The sequence below is a fragment of the Myodes glareolus genome, chromosome 6, assembly GCF_982192425.1.
Source record: "Myodes glareolus chromosome 6, mMyoGla1.1, whole genome shotgun sequence".
In the NCBI taxonomy this organism is placed as follows: domain Eukaryota; kingdom Metazoa; phylum Chordata; class Mammalia; order Rodentia; family Cricetidae; genus Myodes; species Myodes glareolus.
Window position 1 is genome coordinate 116,286,156 of NC_142031.1, and position 26,561 is coordinate 116,312,716.

Consider the following 26,561-nt stretch of genomic DNA (forward strand, 5'->3'; position numbering starts at 1 on the left):
AGAAGACAGGAGGGCCCTGGCCTCCCAGGGAACCTACATACATTTCATGCACTCACAAAGAAACACATATACACATGATTAAAACTAAACCTTAAAGAAAAACTGTAGTCAAAAATGACACAACACAATCCCCCCACTCCGCAAAGAGAAACTCTCTATCCCCTGCATAAAGAGCATGTACAGAAAACACACTCCTAAACTTAACCACAGAAGAGGAAGCTCACAATACCTAAAAGGTGTTTCTAAAGTCACTGTCACATACGCAGCAGCATCCATCTGCCAATCAGAAACATTTTTACAAAGAGAAGAAATGAAAACCTAGGGATAAGAAGGTGATGCTGGGAGGAGCTTACAGCCCAGGGTTTACTATTTGATCTCTCAGGATCTTACCCTCAGAAGCTCTTGCCCACAAAACCCCAAATGGTGCGAAGTCCCATCTTGAGGGTCATCTGGACGGTGACTAGGAGAGCCTGCCCTTTCTCTGCCTCTACCTGGAACTTCCTGTTCCCTCTACTGCCCAAAGCTGTCCACAACAGTATCTAGCCCAACGCAAAGTGGTTTTCTTACTTTTGTGAGGTGAGAATGCAGTAGCTCACTTGTCTATCATGCATGAGGTCCTCAGTTTGAGCCCTACCACCACAAAATCTGGGTACAATGTTGTATGTCTCTACCACTCAAGGAGTAAAGACAAAGGGATCACAAGTTAAAGGTTGTCTTCTGCTATACATTGAGGTCAATGCCAGTGTGGGCCACTGGACATTGTTCCACAGCACTTGCTTCTCGAGCTACACATAACAATGCCACTGTCTTCCAGTCATGGTGGCCAGTTGTTCTTACCTGTGCATACATACTGCTGACTTGGCTCTCGCAGAGGAGGTGTGTGCATCGGCTTGTGAACGTGGGATCCACAGTGCCACCATGCGCTTGAATTATCTACACAAAAGACGCAGACAAACATGCCATCAGTTCCGATTATTAAGGATACTACAGAATTGTGATTCAACTCAGACAACAGTAAAGAGAAGCCAGGGTGCTCTGGCATGGCCCACTCACTACAGGACAAGCTGTACCTAACAGCAACATTCACACACCATTCACAGACCCTTCCCCCAGCACTCTAGAGTCACACTGTGCTACTCAGTTACTTCACACAAAGTAGAACGCAAAGTTCTTAAAACTGAGCCTCTTCACCTCGGCACTGCTGACATTTAGATGGGTGGAGTGTGTGGTGAAGCTGCCCGGTGTCCAGTTCTCTCACCCTGACTTCTCTCTGGGCACCACTGGTGTCTCTTCCAACTATCAAACGCTCCTAGAGCAGATCCACTGCCCTTACAGAACTTCACACTGTGACAGAAAGCCACATCAGAATGTAGTGTGTCAAAACTACATTCGAGGAGCTGGAGATGCCTCAGCAGAGATGAATGAGTACTGCTCTTCCAGAGGGCTCAAGCCAAGTCCCAGCACCCATGCATCTGCCTGCACCTCGAGCTTCAGGGGATCCGATGCCTCAAGCCTCAATGGGCACTGTACACACACGCACACAAACTGTACATGAAACACACATGAAAACTGATCCCAGTTTTGGAGAAGGAACTATTCTATCCTGATGTTGGTTTTTCCTGGGTATCAGCTAAAAGGCTGCCGCCACAGAGAACAGGACATTACTGCACAGCAGCTGAAATGGAATTAACACTGACCCAGACCCGGCCTCAATCCCGTGCTGGTTCCATGTGCCGTTCTGAAATGCAGTGCTTGTTTTTATCTTAACTGCTCACAAGTCCTGCTTCAAGGGGATGTGAGACAGCCACAGTCCCCGCCTTCACCTGCTTTTCACCACCTGAGCTGTGTCCTCTGCTAATTACTAATGTATTCTAACCCACACGCTCTGCTCCTTCACAGTCTTCTGATCTAACGAAGGTTAGGGCATCCAGGTGTTCCCATGGTACCCTAAGACAAATATTCCCTCCTCGCATACATTTTGTTTCCTGTGCTAACCACTACCTCACCCCACCCTCCTGAAAGTAAGCAATCTTACTCCCAAAATCTCCACAGAAATGTGCATAACGTGTATCCTCAAATCATGTCCTCAGTAAGCCTCAGAGCTTCCTCCCAACACTGCCAGAGACTCCTCCACATTCTACTCTTGGTCTTGAGTCATTCAAGGAAGAAAGGAAAAGAGCCAACTGCTGCACTATGGCGATTCCAACAGCTGGAATGTCCCACAGGTGAGGCCTTGGCTAGCCCAAGTCTTGGCAAGCACTCCCTCAAGTCACCTGCAAGCAACTGAGTCACAGCCAATCAAGCCATTTCAGAAGTCTTATCCAGGAGGGAACTGGAACCTTCACTGGGTTCTTCAGCAAGAGCAAGCGATCTCCTCACCTTCCTTGCCCCACCTGCCAACTCTTCGGTTCTGTTTTCACATCTACTTAAAGTTCCCTTCATGCGAACCCAAGGAACCCTGTTGTCACTCAGAGTCAAATCCAATTTCCTGGCTGCCATGACCCTCTAGTTTTTCAAGTGCCCCGAACTGTCTCTGCTCCAACACTGCTCTCCCTGTTTAGTCTTCCCATAAGCTGTTGTCCTCGACAGATCTCTTCCCTTCTCTGTCCCAACTCCCATCATGTAGTACTGCAGGACTGGGGGTTTAGCCCAGTGCTGAAGCACTGGCTTCTCAAGAGCAAGGCAAGTTTAATCTTCAGCTCAGAAGAAAAAAAGAAAAGGTAAAAATCAGAAAAATACCAAAAACAAAGCAAGACACTTGTGCTGCTGCCCTCAGTCCAATCCTTCAAACAGAAGGTGAGAAGCTTCTGAGCTGGCTCGGCTGGCAAAGCTTGTCTAACACACAAAGGCCCTGGGCTAAGTCCCCAGCACCTCAGAAACTGGAGGAGGTGACACATGCCTGCAATCCCAAGTGGCTGTTCAAGTCTTCCTTAAGAGTTCAAGGACAGCTTCTGGAGAGACCCTGCCTCAAACAAGCATATGAAACGCCACACTTTATTGTTTCATGCTCTTTCATTCAGCTTCTCAACACTCCAGGCACAGCTCCCAACTCTCTGCACTGTGCTGCTGCTGCAGCCCCAGACACCCTCTGGCTCCCCAACCCTATCCTCACAGCCTCTCCTGGCTGGCCCAGCACTCATCCTCCTGGTGAGTCTAAAGTCTCCTTACCACACAACACACAATCACTACTCCACCCACCCCTTTCCTATGCAGCTGGTAAGGAAAACCCAAATGTACTATCACAGGACCTAATAAAGTATCACTGGAAGACAGACAACCCTTGTCTTTGCCCTCCCTGACTCAAGAGCTGCCCAGAGAAAGACTTGATGGCAGTCCCCATCAGTGTCACAGGTACACCTTCATTAGGCTGCTCTGTCTGGATCATCTCCCCCTGTTCCTGCTCTAACTCCTCCCATGGACAGACACATCCCCATGATCACCTCTACCAGCTTTAAGAAGTCCTGTCCAACCTTGGGCTTATGCCCACACCACCACAATGCCTGCCTCTGTACTGTTGGCTTGCCTAGTCTCTGCCAATTCAACACTGCCCAGTCTTGCAGTATTAGTACCTAGCAGAGTAATGTTTATAGTGAAGAACACTTGAGGTATGTTTCTATTCTAAACTCAGTTTTCATCTAATGGGGAGGGAGGTACTTTATCTTCATTTGAAGCATGATTATAAGAAAGACTTTTTAAACTTTCCCTTTTCTTAAAGGCTCCATAAAAATAAAAAGTAAATAAATATATGGACCACCATTCCACAATCATACCAGAAGACAGTTACAAGTAACCATTACCCCTGAAGAAATTTCAAGAACCATGAAGCCCATCACTCCACCTAGCCTCTAAGTGACAGAAGACCAGAAAGTGATGGGCACCTCTCAGAGGGCAGTACTGATAGGGCATTCATCGTACTAGAGTACACACACAGCCGGCCAGGCAGTCAGCCTGCACCCCGCAAGCACACAGCCCCCAGCTTCCCCAGCTCACCCTTTTCCAGGTGGCCAGCAGCTGCTTATCCGACATCTGCTCTGGATAGTCCGCAATTGCAAACACGCATCCGAGCAAGAAGCCTTCTTCTGGAACTAGAGTGACAGACGTGAACAGAAATTAAAAGTGTATTTTGTTGAGTTTAGTTTGAATCCACAATCAAACTACATTTGGAAAGTTCCTACAAATATACTAATGTATCTAGTAAACCATATCATTAAAAACAAGACATAATTCAGCAATTCTCCTGAAGCAACCTGGATACTCTGTGAACACTGCCCCTCACTGCAAGGTGTGCAAAGTACAAAGAAGCCTGATTATCTCACTGGAACGCCTGCTTGACAGGGATGAAACACTCCATGCACAACAATTATTTGATAGGCGCCACACTCTGGGAGCACTTATGCAAGCTTGCAACTTATGGGGAAATAGGAACCAGTACTAACTCTCCACTGCTGGGTCATGTCCAAAAAGCTGCTGCTGCTGCTGCTGCTGCTGCTGCTGCTGCTGCTGTTGCTGAGGTGGGGGCTGTAGGGACAGCTGCAGGGGCTGCTGGGGTGGAACCTGGTGCTGTAGTGCCTGGGATGTTTGGTTCAAGTGTGCTGCTTGATTTTGCATCTGCTGCTGCTGTTGCTGCTGCTGATGGTGCAGGCGTTGGAGCTGCTGTTGCTGGAGAAGGTTGTGCTGTTGTTGTTGTTGTTGCTGCTGCTGCTGAAGCTGTGCTAACTGGTGCTGCTGAAGCTGCTGTTGCTGTAGCTGATGGAGCTGCTGCTGCTGCTGCTGCAGGGCATGCTGCTGTTGAAATGGCTGCAACTGCTGTGGAGGGCGATGCAGCTGCTGCTGAGGGTGGAATGGTTGCTGTGGAAACTGATGCTGATGGACTTGCTGAGGGAACTGATGTGATGGCGGCTGGGGGTAAGGCTGTGGCTGCTGCTGCTGCTGCTGCTGCTGCTGGAGCTGCATGATCTGGGGCTGGAGATGCAGGACTGGGTGTTGCTGCGGTGGTTGCTGGGGAGGATGGTGCTGCTGCAACACGTGTGTCTCGGGAGCGCCTTTAGACTGGCCAAATAGCACAGCACTGGCAGTGGGGTGTCCCTGTTGGCCATGCGCCACCTGCTGCTCTAGGTTTTTTGTGGGTGCTGAAAGAGTCTGTAAGATCTAGAAAACAAAAGGAGGGCCAAGTCACTACCAATAATTGTTGAGTGGCACTGCCTGCTCCCAGGCAAGTAAGAGTGTATCCACACAGCTGATACGCTGAACCGCCACATAACAGGGACCAGCCAGCAATACCACACTGCTCTCATATGTACTTTGTATTCAACATCCAGAGAGCAGGACGCTGAATTACAAAACAGAAAATGGACTAACAAACACTGTAGCTTGGAAATGGTTGGCAGGTGAAATGCTTGCTACCCAAGTCTGGCAACCATAGTTTAAGCCTTGGAACCCACTGTACAAAGAGAAAGCCAATTCCCCAAAGTTGTCTCTGATGCCCAAATCAACCTCCCACCCCATACACACATTGGAGGCACTGATTCACACACAAGGCTGCTGCATCTTAAAGAAAAGGACAGGACAGCCACGTAAACAAATGGCAGTACTTGCTTCTGCTTGGGCCTGAGCAGGCTTGTCTACCGGGAATGTGACGCTCCCCAGTACAACTCCCCCCCCTCCATACCACAGTCTGCTTCTGACTGACTGACAGTGCTCTGGAAAACGGCAGGCTCAGCTCCAACCTCACTACAGGTGCAACCATGTTCTATTTCCTCCTGCTTCTAGGAGTCACCACTACTCAGATAAGGCAGGGGGTCCAAGCTTACCACCACAGCAACTCAGACTGCAGCTATGCCCAGCACAGCTGCAGTTCCTGCCTCGCTGTACCCTGTCCTGGGCAGTACATGTGACATAGAAGAGGGACAGACGGACTCTAGCAAAAAGCGTGCTTAAAGGCAAATGTTAGCTGGATTTGATGGTACAGACCTATAATTCCAGCACTTGGGATGTGGAGGCAAGAGCAGCTGGAGTTGAAGGTCAGACCTGGCTACATAGGGAATTCAAGGCTAGCCTGAGCTACACAATTCAGTATTCTCAAATAATAACAACATTATTATTAAAAGGAGGGAGATGCTGGGGAATAAGCCATGCCAACCTGCCATCCTGAGGTCAGATCTCTAGAACTCACCTAAGAGCCAGACATAGAAGTACATGCACCTGCGATCTTAAATGTTTCTACAGGGAGAAGGAAGGCAGAAATTGTGCATATAAGGAAGTTCATGGTTCACATAGCCTAGCTACAAAGCAGTGAATAAAAGACCTTGTCTCAAACATGGTCAGCCTTCTCTGACCTCCACATGAACACTGTCGTACAAGCATGTCCCCCCACATTTATGAATACACACATACTAAGATTTTTTTTAATCAAACGGTGCTCACTTTTGCAGCATATATATTAAAACTGGAATGATTCAGAGATGATTGGCATGGCCCCTACACAAGAATGACATGCATAATCATGAAGAGCTCCATAGCTTGTGGATGGGGAAAGCTCATGAGGCCTCAACCCTATAGAAAGAACTACAGGCAAAAGGAAAGCTGAAAGCAGAAGAAATAAGTCTTCCCCAGAGAGGAGCACACCGATTGGTTATCTCATACAAAATGGTCGATCCTGAAAACATAATACACATAAGTAGCATACAGATAAACAAGTTATACTTATATACTTAGGAGTGTGCACACACACGCACACACATACAGATAAACAAGTTATACTTATATACTTAGGAGTGTGCACATACACAGAGAGAGAGAGAGAGAGAGGTAACTATAGACATACACACAGAGAGAGATAGGTAACTACAATCAATAGAAAAATGTCATGGATTTGAAAGAGCAAGGAAGGATATATGAGAGGGTTTGGAGGGAGGAAAAGGAAAGCGATGTAATTTTATTAAAATTTCTAAAAAATAAAAATTGAGTTCATGAAAGCAACTTTTCTTTTATTTTGTTTAGTACACAGATATATGCTAGCACTAAGAACAGTGCTTAGAATGTACAGTTATTTAATAAATATGTCTTAAAGATTTTTTTCTTAAAGTCAATGTTCTGCCTTCCTGAGAAATCATTTACTTCCTGAGAAATCATTGACTATCCTTCCTCAAACAAGACTAAGCAACAGATGGGACAAATACAGAGACTGTCTGCCACATGAATAGGCCAAAGCAGCCATCTGTCACACTTTTGTCCTCTGTACTATCGACCCCATCCAAAATGACCCCAGAAGAGGTGCCTCACAACATAAGAGCAGCTGCCAGGACAGGCATGGGGGAAATCTGCAATCAAGCAGTCCCCCTGGACCCACTCCTGGTTCTGAGACAGATCAGCAGACCGCGGCGGGCTCTGACGTCTATGTGGGAGGTCATAGGTTAAGAAGAAAAGAAGCCCAGCGGTGGTGGTGCATGTCTTTAACCCCAGCACTTGGGAGGCAGAGGCAGGCAGATCTCTGAGTTCAAGGATGAACTGCTCTACAAGGCAGCCAGAGTTACACAGAGAAAACTTGTCTCAAAAACAAAAAACGGGCTAGAGAGACGACTCAGTGATTAAGAGCACTGGTTGCTCTTCCAGAGGTCCTGAGTTCAATTCCCAGCAACCACATGATGGCTAGCAGCCATCTATAATGAGATCTGGTGCCCTCTTCTGGCCTGCAGGCACACATGGAAGGAAAGTTGTATACATAATAAATAAATCTTTTTAAAAAAAAAAAAACAAAAAACCAAAACAAACAAACAAAACCACCAAACAAACAAAAAGCCCAACAACAACAATAAAAAGGAGGGCAGGAGAAGCACAGGACACGTGCAGTTTCTGCACTGGGCCTAGAGGCAAAGGCTGCAATGTTCCCCTGCCATGGCTGACCCAGTCTGTCCAAGGAGAAACAATGAAATATCAGGAGAGCCTGGCCAGGCCCAAGGACAGCCATTAGCATGGGGATATCTCTCCGTCAGTGGTGGGGACAACCACCAGAGCTCTCACAGCAACCTCCCATCTTGTGTGCCTCGAGCTGAGAACCTAGCAACCTGAAGAACCCAAGGAAGAGTCCCAAGGACTTGACCATGTAAGCATGCCACCTGTAAGCAGCAATTTCAAATGACAGCAACTTTTAATTTCCTTTCCTTCAAATCGCATTATCCAAGTGCCTGTCGGAGTATAAAAAGCATTATGGTGCTAAGTCTCCCTGTCTAACACTCTGGAACTCACTTTCTGTACACAGAGGAAGCACTACAGCGGCCTGAACCTACCTTTGCTGTCACTAGCTGAGCCAGTGTCACTGGAGGACAGTGTCAGAGCAGTAACCAGCCCTCAGCTCAGTTTAGACATCAGTCTATGTCTAAATCCAAACAGACTTAGGAAGGCCCACGCCTAAAGCTGTATGTGTGTGAAGACAGACAGCAGGCGTGGAGAGAAGGCTCAGCAGTTAAGAGCATTGCCTGCTCTTCCAAAGGTCCTGAGTTCAATTCCCAGCAACCACATGGTGGCTCACAACCACCTGTAATGAGGTCTGGTGCCCTCTTCTGGCCTTCAGGCATACACGCAGATAGAGTATTACATAATAAATAAAATGAATGACTGAATGAATAAATAAATGGCAGCAGGAGAATAGTTACTGACCAGCCCTAGTCAGTCACTAGTCTGAAGGGGTGGAGGAAAGCCTTCAATGCATGGCTGCCATCCAGTACTTCCCAAGGGAGGGAGGAAGGGATGCAGACTTTTGAGCAGTCAGAAGCCCCACACCTCCAGCTGGCTCTCATACCAGTTCTGTGGTATCTTTCCCTCACCAGAACCCACTGACCTTCTAATCGCCCCTCCTGGTAGTGTCACCAGGACCTGAGAATAAATGTCCATCCTCTTTGCCTCCAGCCTACTGACCATAACACTTTTCCTTCCAATCCTTACCAAGCCCACTGGCTTCCCAACACCCTCCTTGCTGTCTTCACAGTTCTTCTCCTAAGCCCTAGCCTACTTTGTGGCTGTGGGGCCACATGGCTCCTGCCTCCTTGACACTGGTGTGGTATACCCTCCATACTCGGGCTGGAACCGCCCCTTCTGTGCAGTCCAGTAGCCCCTACCTCACACTACCCACAAGCAGATGTGCCTGGTCTGTCAGTCAGTTCTGAGGAGCCCTCACCTCCAAGCCTCCCTAGACACAGTGAAGAGCTGTGGTCAGTCAGAAAGGTATGTACCTCGTGAACAGCCACCTGACATCTGGGAAGGGACAGAGACAGTCAAGCAGAGAGTAGTGGGACCTTGGGCCACCAGCGGGACTTCATTCCTAGAGAAGGCTGCAGCTTCTGGAACACTAGGTCAGAGCTTTTTGTTTATTAAAGATTCATTTATTTTCCTTTTACATGAAAGATTGTTTTGCCTGCATGTATGCCTGTGTAATTACAATGCATGTAATGTAACATGCATTGGCTGCTGAGTCAGAAAATGGTAGTAGATCCCCTGGTAGTGACGTTAGATGGCTGTGAGACACCATGTTAGTACTGGGAATCAAATGCAGGTCCTTTGGAAGAACAGCCAATGCTCTTAACCACTTAGCCAGCTCTCCAGCCCCAACCTGGACAGCTTTTACCACCCAAAAAAAGCCTGAACTCTAGCCTGTATGGAGAATCTTGAACAAATCTAGGCAAATGCAGTTTAATATTTATTTTAACAAAGGCAAAATGTGCCTGTCATTTTGACACCTCCAAAGGTCATGGCCCAGGCTCTGTCCACAGCTGCTTTCCTGTCCACCACAGGGACCATTCACTCCATAGGGCTCTAGCTGTCCTCTCATCTTCCCTCTGTCCAGCCTGACCTCCCTCTTATTTCCCGTCACATTAAAGGTGTGGTTGCCAACCTAAACCAGTGCTAGCCATGCCCAGCAATACCGCCTTCTGGTTTCTGAATCAATCACTTCGTAGCTCTCCATTTTCCCAAGACCCAAATAACCCTCTTCGATCTATCTCCTCTCAGCAGCTGGCTTCTCTCTCCCCAACACCTGAAGAATGCCTGGAGTCCCCTGAATCTGGACTCCCTCCCTCCACTGTCTGGAGAATCCCAACCTCCAGTATTCACTGCTCAAGTTACAGGCATAGTTTTCTAAACATCTCTAAAACCAACAGAGGTTTTCTTAAGGTCCTCGCCGTAATCAAATCCAGCAAACTGATTCTTAATACTACTTCATACCCAGGCTAGTCATAGTTCCCACATCTACCTCAGATGGCCCTGGGTCCTGCCTCAGGTTATTGCCACAGCTGAAAGCTGTTAAAGAGAAAACAAAAACAAGGAAGGACAAATCTGCCAGACCAGAGAGGCCACCACAGCAGCTCTTGAACAGGAGGGCTTCTGGCTGCCCATGCCCGTCTGCTCCCAGCATGACCCGGAACTCTGCTCTCACCTCCTCCAACCTCATGCAGTCTCCTCAGAGTTGTGTGCTGCTGATCCCATCCACCTCCCCACTGGTCAGCGGCTCCCTGCTGTCTCCCTGCACCACCATCCCCACACCACCAGAAAGGGCCTCTAGCCGTCACACCTGCAGCTCTTTCAGCACATCTCTGCTCACTCCCCAGGACCCTCCTAGCACCTTTGTTTAGCCTCCTGGAGGAGGGTCCTGTTTCCTTCCCCTACACTCCCTTAGGAGGCGCCATACACCTGTCAGACATCGAACACCCCTGCTCAAATCCTGCGAAGGCTCCAGTGCAGGAAGTGCACACTTTACGGCCACCAAGACAAAGCTCCCTGTCTTGTGGTGAGAGCACACCACCCAGCTCACTTCTTAGCACGCTCAGATGACAACAAATCCTTGCCCACTTTGGGCTTTCACCAGATCCCTGTCCCGGGTTCTCTCTGCAACCTTTAATCCAAGCCTGACCGACATCACCTCGTTCATCAGATTCTCCCAGCCATCAATCTGGTGACAGACTTTACACTGAGATACACAATAACATGCACCAACAGGGACAACATACAAAGATACGAGTCTTTAGGAAACCCACTGAGTTTGTCCCGCGTGGACACAAATAGTTACACTGCCAGGCCAGAAGGCCTCATGGAACCACTAGCAGGTATTTGGTTCCCCGCTGGCCCAAATGTCACCATCTGCTTCATGCTTACTTAACGTGACTGGAAAGATGTTCCCACAAAAATGGGACTCATAAGTAACCTGATATGAAGGTCACGAATCCCACTCCTGAATGCAGCCTTCAGCTTCCTGAAACTTACGTGCGCAACATTGGATGGCCGGCTGATCTGCTGGATGTCGGCGTTGTTTGTGATGTTCCGCAACGTCCGGACAGCCGGGCTCCAGGTCCCAAGCATTTCTGATCGCTCAGAACTCTGGAGGTTTTGTCCAGCAGCCATCAAGTTACCCCGCATATCAGGAGGCAGGATGTCCCCGGGGACTGGTGGGACATTGGCACACAGGTTAATAAGTCCCGGCCCTTTTCCCTGAGGCAGTCTGCGCTGGGCCGTGCTTAGTGGCGGGGCTTCAGCAGGGGCCCAGTTCAAGCTCCGCTCCTGCTTTTCAGGGGATGAATCAGAAGAGTCATCAAACATCAACTCCCCTTTGGACACCTCGGCTCTGGGCTTGGGCGAGAACGGTTGGTCAGCAGGAGAGGCTTCTGGAGAGCTGGCTGCACTTGACTTCTCAGTGCTGCCCTCGTTCTGCGAGTCCTGCTCCTCGTTGTCTCCCTCCTCTTCCTCCTCTTCCTCCTCCTCATAGATGATCAGACGCGGGTGGTAAAAGGCTTCATCCTTCCTGCTCTTCTCAGACACGCAGTCTAGGACCCAGTCAGGGGTGACAATCTTAATACTTCCTCTCTTGACAGCACGCTCGTATTTCTCCTAGACGTGAAGCATAAACACACACTAAATGTCGCTGTTTCCGCTCATCCTAGAGTCATGTATTTGAGGAGGGAGTTTTAAGTGGGCTAGGGACTCAGAGCTGCTGATGTCCCTGCCATGCTACCCAGAGGCAAAACCCATGAGCTAGAGCTGTCGGAGGCACCATGGGAAGGAAGGGGCTGTGACTGCAGCAGGAAGCTTACAAGACTTGGTTTAAATGAACTCTATATAGGTAACATTTTAAGTACATACAGAGAACTAGAAATCTTATGGAAAATGATAAAGTAAAGACTTAAAATCTGTTTATACACATTAATGCTTTTTATAAAAATGGCTGTCCAAAACAGGATGACATTCACTAAGGGAATTTTGGGCACGCACCTTCAAGTCAATACAGTAAGAATGGTCACAGGGGTGTCTCTGTATCCCCACAACACACAAGTTAAACATACAGTAAGAATAAAACTTAAAACCAGAACTAGGTGACAAGGTGTGATGTTTGTTAGTACTAACTGCCGACTTGGCAATTAGAAGGCAGGCCTCTGCGCACCTGTGAGAGATTATCTTAATTATATTAACTGACATGGGAGGACCTAGGATTTGCGGGCAGGATGATGTCGGAACAGAGAATCCTAGACAGTGTGAGGGGATGGCAAGCTGCTCTCTTCTTCTGACGGTGGATGTGTGACTAGCACCCTACAGCTCCTGTCACTGTGACCTCCCTGCCAGGATGCAGCTTCTCCCTTGCGCTGCTTGGGCATGTTAGTGAAGAGCTGACAGGCGCAGGACTGGGGAAGGCCTCCCAGGTAGGCTGTGACGGGAACACAGTGTAGTGACCGCCTGGTGAGGAGGGCAGACAGGCAGAGCACCGTCAGTGAGAAACGGAAGGAGAATGAAGGAAGAGGTAAGAGCCTACCTCCCGTGAAGCCTCCTGAAGAATTAAAAATAACAAAATATAAGTGGCTTTAAAAACAAAACAAGTGTGCAAGTACTGTTCAGTCAAATTACACCCATTTGCTCCTCTCTGGCCAACACACAGCACCAAAACTAATGCCTACCTCCTTCAACAGACCACACAGCCCCAGCTGCAGTGTTAGAGCAAGGACTGCACCAGGCTAGGGCAGGGCAGTGCCACAGGTTAGTCCTTACTGGTTGAGGTTTAACCTCAAAGTCTACTACCAACTGACTACTTTGGAAAGTAGCTCAAAAGAAATGAAAGAAAGGGGACAGGATGGACCCCTTCAGGGCATCAAATGCTGAAAATGCAGCAGGGATCTTGTATAAACAAGTTTTATAGGAGGATTAAAAGATTTGACTTCCTAGTCAGGTGTAGCAAGGCAAGCATTTAATCCCAGCACTTGGGAGGTAGATGCAGGCAGATCTCTAAATTTGAGAGTTTGAGGTCAGCCTGATCTACATAGTGAGTTCCAGGACAGCCAGAGCTACACAGTGGTTGGGGGGGAGGGGGGCGGCAGTTTGAATTCCATTACATTTAAGTTTAAGGAGGTGGAGATTTATGCAATATGGGTCCTTGATGGGCCAGTTACCTTTCATAGAAAGAAAAGTTTTTCACAATAATAGTTCTAGACCTGCCAAGGCTACATAGTGAGACCCTGTCTCAAACAAACAAAGAAAATAACAGCTAAGCAAAGGAAAATGAGAAGAGCTCGGATCACAAAGTCAAAAGGCCACAGTTAACCAAGGGAGTTGGTTCCAACTGCTCCTCTCTAAATGTGTATGTGCACATCAGAAGGGAAAACAGCACTGCACTGCCCAGGAGCAGATGCCAAATTCTTCATTCCCCACCCACCCGTGAGTGTTCTCTGCTGATATGCACACTAGAATGCTAGTACCTTTGTTTTTCATTATTTTCCTCCCCACTGCAGAGGACGGAACTAAGGACCTCAAGCATGTGAGGCAAGCATCACAGCTCAGGGCAGACTACGCTGCATCAGCATCAACACCATGAATCTCCTGCAGATTGTCCAACGTGTTGTTGGGACCCAACGACCAAACCCAGGTCCTCTGGAAGAACTGCAAGTGTGCTTATTAACAACTGAGCCATCTCTCCAGTCTCCAGATAATCAATGCGTAAGTAAATAAATATTACAGGCTGAAATTCGAAGACTTAATATTTGACAAACCCACCCTATTCATGTATTTCCTCTTAAACTCATAACTTAGAACACATCTTTTTAAAAAATATTTATTTATTTATTATGTATACAATATTCTGTCTGTGTGTATGCCTGCAGGCCAGAAGAGGGCACCAGACCCATTACAGATGGTTGTGAGCCACCATGTGGTTGCTGGGAATTGAACTCAGGACCTTTGGAAGAGCAGGCAATGCTCTTAACCACTGAGCCATCTCTCTGGCCCCTTATAACACATCCTTTATGGCAGATACTAATACAAGCAGTTTTGCAAACAGAATCTAGTCATTGCAAAGAGCTTCTCTGAAAACACTTTTGATTCTCATAGGATGGTGCATTCGAAGTGCTTACCCCCTTTGGCTCTGGAACAATCAAATGTGTGCACTTCTTGTTGAGGTTCAGCTGGCAGTTGCCCCCGTGGAACGTAACCAAGGCCCACAGGGCACTTCTGTCCTCAGACGACACCTGGCAAAGAATGAGAAACACAACTCCATCACACATTCAACCATGTTTCCATTTCCACTTTATTACACGGCAGTGTCCACACAATGCGCTCACTGGTGTTCTCCCTCAGCTGCCCAAAGGATGCTGGTAAGAAAAGTCAGAGCAGCACTCAGCCATTCTGTTACTCTCAGCAGCTTCAAATAAGAAGCCTTTTGCCATGTCTCCAACTGAGCAAAACTTAGTGGCATCCTGGGCTGGGGAAGTAGCTGGGTGGTAGAGCTTATCTTGCATATACAAGGCCTTGGGTTAGATCCCAAGTACCACAAAGTAAATTTTAAAACTTCCCATCCATAGCTGGAGAGACGTTTCATTAATTAAGAATATTGACTACTCTTCCAGTGGACCAGGGTTCAATTCCCAGCACCCACATGGAGGCTCAAACCATCTACAACTTCAATTTCAGGGAATCAATCCAACATCCTTTCCTAGTCTCCCTAGGCACTGCACACATGTGGTGCAGACAAACACACATGCAGGCAAAACAACCGTACATATAAAATAAAAATAAATAAATCTTTTAAAAATTCCATCCACATCCCAAAAGCTGAATAGAAGATTTTAGTCTTTAACAAAAATGATACTCCCCCAAACATAAACAAACAAAAAAAACAACAAAAAAAAAACTAAAAAGGGCAGAAAGATTTCATTTGCCACCATTTTTAAAAATGTTCAAATATCAAAATTGTATTTACAGAGGCCAGTGGGATGGCTTAATGGATAAAGCACTTGTCATGCAAGCCTGATGACGCCAGTCAATCCCAGGAACCCACATAAAAGCAAGAGAACCAACTTCACAAAACTGTCCTTGGACACTTGAACCCCCCAAAAAAATTAATCCTAAAACTTTTGAATCATAATTAAAGAACTTCTTCAAAAAATAGTAAGTAACAAATACTAATTATGACAAGGATAAGTTACAAGATAAAAATACAGTGAGTGGAAAGCCAGAGAAAACAAACATTCTGTGGGAAAAGCCCAAAGCAGGCCTAGCAGCCCTGGTCCTTCTGCTTCAGAGATCTAACAGACTCCAGAACCCGCACTGCTGCCGCTATTGCCTGCCCTCTATCTTCCAGAAACTGTCACATGCTTCTCAAACTAACCTGACTATGACTGTGGCACACAGGGCTTGCCACCAACCCCAGGGACAATTGGGAACTGTGACACTGGCACCTGACACCCCAGTGTGTCAGCCCAGGTCCAACACCACACATACTGCCAGACCTCTGGGAAAGGGCAAGCTAACTTTGAAAGGATAAAATTTAACCTGACAGTCAAAAGAAACACGTAAGAAATGTAACGCAGCATTCACCTTAAGGTAAACACACAGACACAGGAATCTTTTCTGGATAAACCATATCATAAGCTGAAGACTATGGGCGTTAAAGAAGCCTTATAGTATAGATAAACAGCTTTTTGTTTGTTTCAAGACAGGGTTTCTCTGTGTAACAGCTATAGCTGTCCTGGAACTAGCTCTTGTAGACCAGGCTAGTCTTGAACTCAGAGATCCGATTGCCTCTGCCTCCCAAGCGCTGGGATTAAAGGTGTGCGTCACCACTACCTGCAACAGCTGACTCCTTAATGCCAGCATGTAGCCCTACGGATCCAATCTTGTACAGTCACTCCTAGAGTTTATTTCTGTATTCCACACTACTCTGACTACACACAAACTTTCTAAAGTCATTTTCAAATCAGTACCTGACCAGGCTATTCTACGGTGGTTTCCTGAAGCACCGGCAGAATGAGGTTTAATTATCCGACAAAAGACTGATCCAATGACTCACTATGCAATTTTTATTTAAAATGAGTGTAAGAACTAATCAAGATGCAACTTTACCACTTGAGAGGCCATGTCAGAAAGGACCGGCTTCTTTACTGGCCACAGTAACTGACCTTCACTGTGCGTCCTGGCTCAGGCACACCACCTCACTAGGCAGGGTGCATTATGCTACTGTAAGAAGAATAGCAGACAGGGGAGCACCCAGGAGAACTGGATCACTATCTCTGACAAGCAGTCCGTCAACTCAGAGTACACGGGAACTAAAGCACTACACCCACAGCAGCGCAGACCTCTGCAGCAGTGAGTCTGAGCTCCACAACTGCACACCAGCGACCGTCACCTCCTGCTCAAAGGATGTGGGGGTACTTTTATTTTCACTCTTTTTTTTTATTTATTTATTATGTATACAATATTCTGCAAGCCAGAAGAAGGCACCTCATTACAGATGGTTGTGAGCCACCATGTGGTTGCCGGGAATTGAACTCAGGACCTTTAGAAGAGCAGGCAATGCTCTTAACCACTGAGCCATCTCTCCAGCCCCTATTTTCACTCTTATACTTTTCTGCAATCTCCATATTTTCCAAAGCAATCCTTTTAAATGGGGAAAAGTACTTTTTAAAAAGCCATCCATCCTTCTAAAGGCATGTTGGTTCCAATGCTCTATTGCCTCTCCCAGTGTCAGGTTGAATGCCAGTTCTACAGCATGAGACCAAGGCAGCTTAGCCTGCCTGGCTCCTGGCCAATCACACCTAAATGCCAGTGTCAACACACTAAACCAGCTATGTGCCAAGTCCTCCTCCTGCTATCAGTCCTCCGAACCCGACAAGCCGGCAGAAGCACGAGCACTTACCACACTCCAACAACCTGCTTTCTCATCCCTTTGTCCTCCCAATGTAGAATTCCCTGACTCCCAAAAAGACTTGATCCCCTACTACCAACCGGCACTACTCTCAGCTGGGCAGGGTGGTGCATGCCTGCAACCCCCTCATCTGGGAAATGGAGACAGAAATTCAAGGCCATTCTTAGTGTCTTACTTTTCTACCGCTACAGAGACACCATGACAGAGGCGCACTGAACTGGGAACTTGCTCACACTTTCAGAGGGTGAATCCATGACTATCATGGTGGCAAGCATGGCAGCAGGCAGACATGACACTGGAGCAGCAGCTGAACATCTGATCCACAACATGAGGCAAAGAGACTGGACCTGGTGTGGGCTTCTGCAACCTCATAGCCCATCCCCAGTAACACATCTCCAAAAAAGGACACACCTCTTAATCCTTCCCAAACAGTTCCACCACTGAGGACCAAATATGCAAATATATGAGCCTATGAAGGTCATTCTCATTCAAACTATCACACTTAGCTACACAGGAAACTTGAGGTTAATTGGGACTATATGTTTGGACTCTGTCTCAAACAGTAAGAGAGAGCAAGACAGAGTGTCAGTCCTCCCTTCTAGCCTCCACACACAAGAAGGAAAGCCCATGAACCCAGCTTCCATGGTCCCCTTCTCAGCCAGCTAACACTCCTTACTAAAGACTAAGGTCCCCATATGGTGTGAGCCCTGAGCTGATCTGCTACCTCTCACAGGGCCCAGTACAGTCAAGAAATGTGACTGACAAGGAACTGTAAGGATATCCATTTGCAGCCTACACAATCTGAGCCGCAGTGGCCTTCAGGCTCCTGACTTCCTCTCCAAGACCTACCCAGCACACTACAGAGCTATCTGCCTGCAATAATACCAACACCAAGAAGAAATTTCTGTGGGCAGAAGCTTTCTTCCCCCTATCCCTGGAAAAGTACAGAAAGAAATGTTAACTCTTCCCTAACACCTCAACAAGAAAAGACAGAGACCTATGAAACCAAGCAGGCCTTGGCTCAGGTGGCCACGCCCGAGTGTACGTGCATGGGCTCATACAGTTATTGGTGAAGGGGCGCCAAGCCTTGTGGCGTCCCCATGCAGAAGAGAGCCTAATCATGAGGACAGCTATTGTGTTGTGCCTACCTGCACTGTATGTTACAGAACACTGTGTTTCTCCTGTGTCTGGCCATATGCAGCCTGTTCGTTTCCCGAGGGACGAGTTACACTATAATTAATGTGTACCCCAAGCCCCTGAGCTTCCCATTGTACATATTTGTTAACATAGCTTAAAGCAATTAACATTAGCAATCATAAAACATTAGTGCTACCACTGTACACTTATGCCGACGGTTGCAGGGTTTCTTCAAATAAGCTAGACAGCCTTCTCTTTCTTAAAGAAGTGCTGGTGTCAGGAGTGGTGTTGGAATCTGAGAGTTTAAGGCCAGCCTGATTTACACAGTGAATTCCAGGACTACATGGAAAAACCCTGTCTAAAAAAAGAAAAGTGCTTTTACCTCCCAGTACATACTGTGGCAGATCTATGTGTGCATTAAGAGATCCATAAAGATCTAATGCTTCTGAATTTCGCTTTTTCTACTCAATGAACTTGCTGAAGGATGCATGACCCTGTCATGACCTGGAAAATGCAGATTAGTCCCCAGGAAAAACTCTCTGCCTCTTGAGCCCCACAATTGACACCATTTACCTCTTAGTGTCTGGACAGGAATGCTCTGGCCACAGCCCCTCACCTCCTTACTTTTTCATGGGTATCCTCCCATTCCCCAGGCTGACCACCCTAGGTGTCCACAGCCCAGATCCCAGACCACTTAGAGGCCTGTGTAGCTCCTAAGCTTCAGAGCCTGGTTTCACTTTCCATCTTTTCTCTCCTCTTGATTCTGAACCACAGAACTAGACCAAAGGAGCAGACACAACCAACCGCACACAACCATCATTACAAACTCATGCTGATCCTTTGCCCAGAGAACAGCTGTTCCCAGTAATACAAACTAAAACAGTAGCATACAATCCAACTTTGTCTGCCCCTAACCAGTACCTTGCCTGTCCAATCCCTGTAACTGTATGCCTTCCCCAAGTGTCTCCCTTATACTGAAGAACTCCCATCGTGTCATGGGTCCTCCGAGTGGACCGCTCATTGATGCCCCAAATCCCACTGCACACTAGTGGACCCTCATCCCTTAACACACCAAGCACTTCCTGATTTCCCATCAGCATGCCCAAGTCCTTGACCTGAAGATATGACTGCTCTGGTTCGTAACCTTGGCAGAGGCATTGACCACACACCACAGCACTGACAAGTCCTGGGACCTGAGTTTCCTGCCACTGCTAGGGTCCATGCTCCATCTGTGAACTCGGATCCCAGTCTCCATCACCATCTCTGCTCTCCTCAGGTATAAAATTCTAATGTCCACCCTGACCCCCATCACAGCTCCCGGACAAAATTCCCCAGTGCTGATCTTTAATCTCATTTTCCAGTTTCTAATATAAAGGTTTATAATCTGAAATTAAATATGTAGCTCAAACAGTCTTCTTGCCCAAGCCCAAACTCAAGGAGCTATCCTATCACAGAGTGCCCTGCCCACCCAGCCCTGCCTTCCCCAGGCACCAGGCACACCCACATGGCTTAAAGGCCTTCTGGACCCAGTCCTATCTTCCTTCAACCCACTCCACTCAAGCCCACTCAGGGCACACTCTGTCAGTGTGCCCCCCTTCCCTCTGTGCCGCCAACACCCTCCTTTCCACAGCACAGTCACGCCTGGCCCTGTCTTCTTCACCTCCCATACAAGCATGGTAGGAGTGCTATAACCCATCTGATGTGTTACATCAGTATCCGGTAGCTACTGGTCTAAGACTACAAGCGTGTTCCTCACACTAAACTCAGGCTAATATTTAATAATATCTAACAAGTTCACTTAAAAGCCTTTCATCAGCCAGGCAGTGGTGGTGCACGCCTTGAATTCCAGCACTCGGGAGGCAGAGGACCATCAATCTCTGAGTTCGAGGCCAGCCTGGTCTACAGAGGGAGTTCTAGGACAGCCAAGGCTACACAGAGAAAACTTGTCTTAAAAAAACAAAAAACAAAAGAGGACCTATAATCATCTTACTTTTGGCTCACATCTCTGACCTCCCTGCCCCCAATTCAGCCTGGCCCCACTCCTCACAATCTGAACCCCTTCTGGCACAGGCAAAGCCTATGGGAACCCAGAAGCCCAATGGATGCCAGGGTAAGGAGGTGAGACACACACTGCAGGTGAAGCACACGGCGCTATGCAGAGATGGAGACATGGTGACAAGGCCTCACTTCCCATTTCTCTGATGTTAACTATAAATCTGGAAAGCAGAGGTTGTAGAGAAAACAGTAGGGGCTGCATATACCCAGAACCCCCAGCATTTACAAGTTTGTACATTAACCAAAATTTAAGACTATTCTCGTGTAAATATACAAATATACAAATGGGGAAAGCACTAAAAAAAAATAAAAAAAGGAAAATTTAAAGAGAAAAAAGTAAAAAAATAAATAAATAAAATACAAATTTCAACGAATTCCTGTTCAAAGAAATAAAGGTGTGACTTTAATAACTGCATCAAACCAATGCAGCAGAACAAAAGAGGAGCCTTTATAATCCATAGAAGTTCTAGAATTTTTATAAGACAGGAAAAAACAAGTAACTCCAGATAAACTTACTTACTCATTGCCTGGACAAAGGAGGGGTCACCAGACTGGCAACATCATGTGTTAAAGGTTAAGTCTAGCCAACAACCTAACAATGGTAAAAACCCAACACTCCCTGGTTCCCAACCTGGGCAAGGCTGAGGGAAGAGGAGTCAAAGGCCAAGTCCTCCCCAGCTCACAAGCACCCTGCTCTGCTCCTTTCTCAGACGCCTGAAGAAAGGGAGAACAGGCCAGCCCCTCAGACCTCAGGTCGTCACAGGCACCCAAGGACGGACAGTGGAACCGCTGTGAACTGCACCTCCTCCTTGGCAGTTGATGTAGAGTACAGCCCTGATTTTGTGAGTGCTAAGTTAGAGCGTAGGCCTCTGTCAGCTGCGGTCAGAACAGGACCCAACTACCAGGGATGTACTTTAAAACAATACCCACCTCTCTCAGGACCCAGAATTAACCACCACCACCAGTCAATTCCTTCACTTCCTGTTTTCCCTATTTGCCATAACACTGGGCGTCTCTTATATTCAGTTTTTCCACTTAGCACCATGTCCCAACTTTACACACTTCTATAGACCTAAATTTTCTAAACTGTTCTGTAAGGCTATGCGATAGGGTTCTTACGCACCTCCCCACAGTCACCTGTTTCTGACTTTGCCCTCCCATAGATTACATGCGCATGCCATCTTCACTCCAGGCCTCTCAACTGCAGTTCTCAATGTCAAAGCTTTTCAGACAGTTGCACTGACTTTGCCTACAGTGAGCAGTATATCCCCTGTATTCTGGCACTAAATGCATCACCACAAATATAATAAGCAAAACTCTTATCTCAATATTAAAATGTTCACCCGACTAAAAACTACAGCAAATGGCTTGATGGGCTAATAGAAGCTGAATCCACTCTTCAGAGTCATCTGCTAAGGTTTCTGCTATCGTTTTCTTATTTATCTGTATGAAAATCCTTAAGACTACAAAGCTAAGCAAATTTTTGTCATCTAATTTCAATTATTTTTCATATTCAAGGTTTAAATATCTGTATTTCTCTAAATTACGTATGTTGTATATTGTATGGTTAGACAATGGTAAGTGTGCTAGAAGTTGATTATCAAATATCGTCAGTTTAGCGCAAGGGTACTAGGGAACTGGTTAACAAACAGGTCACAGGTCCAAGCGCATGGGCGCTCAGAACCATCATAGACAATAACCATGCTTACCTGAGAAAGGCAGGCAGTGAGTCCAAAAAAAATCTGACAGGACTCTGGAGAGAAACCATTGACTCTGTCGGACAGTTATTAAGATTGCAATGAAGTAAGATGAGCACAGCTGGAACTTCACTAACACAAGCCCTGCCTGCCCTCTAGGGCAGACGCTGCCACCTCCCTCCCACTCGGAGCATCTGAAAGTGAGACAGGCTGAAGATGATCAGAGACTGCGGAGCAGATGAGAGTGAAGCATGAGAGGAAGCGAGCCATTGTCAGCAGAGGACGCCACAAAATCCAATTCTCTGTCCACAGCATCACTAGAAGGACAGTGTGTCCACGGGAGACTTCCTGACTCCCAACCACTGCCTAACTACACACCAAGATACACAGGATCAGACACACAAACACACACCCTAAGAAGCAATGTGCAGAGGATGTCAAAAGGCAGCACCACGACTGTGCTTGTCCCACACGGGGCTCCTCTTTTAGAAGAGACTGTGTGCTCTCAAGTCTGGCAGGACAACTCAGGGCCCTAGAATCCCTAGAATATAATTCCCAAGACCATGCCTCCTTCTAAGATTGACAGAACCATTCATCTGACTTCTGAGATCGTCAAGCACTGACAGAGCAGGTCTCCTGGAGACATGCAGTCTTCAAAACAATGGAGTGTCCAGAGTTCCAAACAGGTGGAAAAGACTCACTGAGATAGGTGGGCTAGGAGCAGACTAAACTGCAATTGTTGTTGAGCCCTTATGGATCCACTGACAAACCCTAAACGTGGGCCATTCCTGCCCATAATAAATGGAGACTCCGGCACAATGTCCTCTGAACTATCAGCAAAGACCTTTCTACTTTGCCAGCAACAAATCCCAGAGTGACTATCATCAACTGATCTTGAGCCCTCATTCTGGTCCTTTAGGTTTCTCTATGGACAAATAGGCAAGAGTTCAAATAAACTTCCTGAGGAAGACTGGTAAAGAGAAAAGGTCCAGAAAAGACACCACGGATAGAATACTTGACTCCATCCCAGAAAGGTCCACTTTCCTGGGATTGGTTTGTCTATCTGTTTGAAACCTGGGCTTATAAAATAAAATAAAAAAAAAAAAAACAACAAAAAACCCTTCACTCTTTGGACTTGGAATGAAGAATGAGAATTTCCAAGTCAGAACTGAATCCTCCAAGAAGAGCTGCTGAGAAAGGAAGGTGGAGCATCTGACACTTGGGAGAGTCTCAGCTGAGTCCCTCTGCTGTGTGTGTGGCACAGCCAGAAAATGAAGTGTCTGAATGATGGTGCCCATCCCCAGGTGCCCAGCCTGAACTTTAGTGTGGCTCCTGGATGGCAGAAATTATTTCCAAAGTCAAGCTCTGCTTGGACTGCCTCTCCAGTGAAGCTTTATCCTGACAGAGCAAACCAGAAGATATTAGGCTGACAGGAGGAAACAGAAATGGTGAGGAATATCCCAGCTGGGACCAAGACAGGATCCTGGACAGTTATGAGGGAGAAATACGACATGGCTGACACAGGCCAGGAAGAGACTATACACGGTAGAGTGAGTTTGCTTTTGGTTTTGACACAGGGTCTCATGTATTCAGGCTAGCCTTGAAACTCTCTTACGAAGCTATGGATAACCTTCAACTATTGATTCTCTTGCCTCCACCTCCTGAGTCCTAAGATTATGGGCATACACCATCACACCCAAATCATGCAATGTTGGGGCCTGAGCCCAGGGCCTAAAATTAAGATAGCCCTTTATTAACTGAGCTACAACCTCCCCACCCCAAGCCCCAGAGAATAAGGCCTCACCACTCTATTTTCACATACAAAGCAAGGGCTGAGGGGAGAGTGTAGAATAATAAACCTGTCACAGAATCTAACTAACTAAAAAGAGGAATACTTATCAAACCAGGAACCCCCTCGTGTTCTCTACGGGTCACGCATGATTTTCTCACCTGAGTTTGAGTTCTAAAACTATTTTTTTGTCTAAATAGACATCGTAAGACTGAAAAGAGCTGGAACTCTGGGTCCTCGGCACTGCTGATCACTGCTTTTTGATGCAGGTAATGACGAGGACCAGGTACATACCATTTCATACAGGATAGGAAAGAGCAGGGACAGAGGTGCAGAGGAAACGGCCGGTCCCACTCATGAGCCCACTAACTGGATGTATCTTAAACCCATAGTTACCCCCAGACTCTCACTCATGAGCTCACTAACTCAGTGCATCTTAAACCTGCAGCTATCCCCCAGACCCTGATCATGAGCTCACTAACTCAATGCATCTTAAACCCACAGCTATCCCCCAACCTTGATGTAGAAAAGGATACGGCAGGAGAGCACCACACTGCACGGAGAGAGTCACCCAGGAAGGCTGGAAAAGAAAAAAAATGACACAAATCAAAATCCATTCACAATCTGTGACCAAAATGATATGACTTCATTAGTAGTTGCTGCTGGAAATTAAATGGCTCTGTTGTGACCCACTACAGACGTCCACCAGGGAGCAGCAACCCAACATCATGTGCCTAGGCCACAAACCCCAGCCCCAGAATGACACAGCCACTGCATTCCTTAGCCTTGTGAGAGGTACTTAAGTTTAGGTCCACACCCTTACTGCTGTCCACCTTACCCACCAGCACAGCCCAGTCAGGGAACAGACTAAATTCACAAGGTTTTGGTTTTATTTAAAACCAAGGATACGCAATATTTGCAAGCCATTAAAAATAAACAAACAAACAAACTTCTTCTAATCTTATAAATTCCAAACTTGCGTTCACTACAAGGTGAACAAACAGCTACCTTCTGGGTACTTTATATCCTTGGAAAATTAGCTTCCCTTGTATTTCTATTCAATTTAAAAAATTAGATCAACTGTTACTATTCTAATAACTCTATTTCAAGAAATGACACTCTGGAAGTCTAGCAATGGTGCCCGTTAGCCCGCTGACTCCGAGAAGCTTGGACAAACAAATCATATATACTCAATTAATTGCTCATTACTGAGGCAGCACTGTAGTCAGCAAAATACATTCCAAATCTGTACAGAGATGGTGCAAGGCTCAGGGCAGACAGTGAACAGGAAGAATGCAGTCTCTGCTCTGCTGATCGGTAAGGTATACACTATGGTCAGGTCTACCTCGCTGATGTGAGATCAGAGAGCACCCTACATGGCATTTTTTCAAGTGACGAAGTGACGCATGTAATTCTTTTCTTTCTTTTTCCTTTTCTTTCTTTTTTTTTTTTTATTATTTGATAGAGGGTCTCATGAATCCCAAGCTGGACTCAAACTTGATATATTCAACCCAAGGTTGGTCTTGAATTTGTGACCACACTAGAATTTCAGGTCTAATCCACCATGCCTGGCTAAAACCTGTTCTCTATGACAAGAATAGTAAATATTTTATATAATGAAGATTGCCTGTATCTGGGATAATTTCACCAGAGACATGAGCTGACATACTGCACAGGACAGTGCTCTGGCAAAAGCCCTTGCCATTTCCTTGCATTAACCAACACTGCTGCCTACTTTCTGGTAATTCTAATTTCAATGAAATCTAAGTACTGAGTCAGCATCAATGACCTGTACTGGACCAGGCATGGCGGTGCAAACCTGTATCTCTTGCAATGGGTTTGGCAAGGTAAGAGGACAAGGCCTAGATCATATACCAAGATCATTTTGGAAACGAAACAAAACAAGTTTTGTGACTGACTCTTCCGAATTCAGAGCACCTTCTCATGACCAAACTTTCTTCCCAAAAGAGACACCCAGAAGGCATGAGAACCTGTGGAGCTACAGCTGAGCTTACAGGAGTATCCCTTGAAACAGTACTGCCGGCTGTCCTGCAGTCTGCACCCAGAAGCTGTCACAGCCTGAACTAGGAGAATGTATTAGGAGAAGTTTAGACTGGACAACAATAGTGGGCAGGGGCCACGGGAACCCCAAAGTGCTCTCAGGCAGCTTTAGACAGCACTGGTTTGGAAATGTACCCCTTTACATTACATCCACCCAGCTTCACAGCCCTAGAAAGCCTTCACGAAGGCCAAGTAGGGTTCCTCAACTTAAAGGCCACTTCCAAGTCCATTCCAAGCAGAGAAAGGTCACCTCTCCAAGCATCCAGAGTAATTCAAAGCTGAGTCCACTGGTAAAGTAGAAGGGAAACAGGCTAGAGATGGCTCAGCTGTTAAGAGCACTGGCTGCTCTCCCACAAGACCGAGGTTTGATTCCCAGCACCCATATGGTGGCTCATAACCATCTATAACTCTAGTACCTGGGAATTCAATGCCCTAATCTGGCATCCAGGTACATTCATAGTACACAAACACACATGCATACAAAACACTCAAACAAATAAAATAATATAATTTGTAAAAATTTAGTATTCAGGTTGTGGTGGTTTGAATTAGGAATGGCCCCCATTGGGGGGGGGGCTCGCCTTTAATCCCAGCACTCAGGAGGCAGAGACAGGCGGATTTCTGTGAGTTTGAGGCCAGCCTGGTCTAACAAGAGCGA

At 46.7% G+C, this 26,561-nt stretch overlaps 1 protein-coding gene and 1 non-coding gene across 2 annotated transcripts in view; one reads left to right on the forward strand and one right to left on the reverse strand.

Annotated features, from left to right (window-relative positions):
- Paxip1 (PAX interacting protein 1) overlaps window positions 1–26,561 on the reverse strand; it is a 48,108-nt gene that overhangs the window by 15,977 nt on the left and 5,570 nt on the right. The window contains exons 3-9 of the mRNA XM_087907532.1: window positions 24,379–24,422; window positions 22,066–22,129; window positions 14,376–14,489; window positions 11,251–11,871; window positions 4,437–5,148; window positions 3,991–4,085; window positions 838–933 (exon numbers count right to left, since the gene is read on the reverse strand). Coding sequence (XP_087763658.1) covers window positions 838–933; window positions 3,991–4,085; window positions 4,437–5,148; window positions 11,251–11,871; window positions 14,376–14,489; window positions 22,066–22,129; window positions 24,379–24,422 — 1,746 coding nt within the window. The remainder of the gene's footprint in view (window positions 1–837; window positions 934–3,990; window positions 4,086–4,436; window positions 5,149–11,250; window positions 11,872–14,375; window positions 14,490–22,065; window positions 22,130–24,378; window positions 24,423–26,561) is intronic.
- LOC125404507 (U6 spliceosomal RNA) lies at window positions 6,416–6,522 on the forward strand. Its single transcript, XR_007233303.3, has one exon. It is a non-coding gene; the product is annotated as a U6 spliceosomal RNA (small nuclear RNA).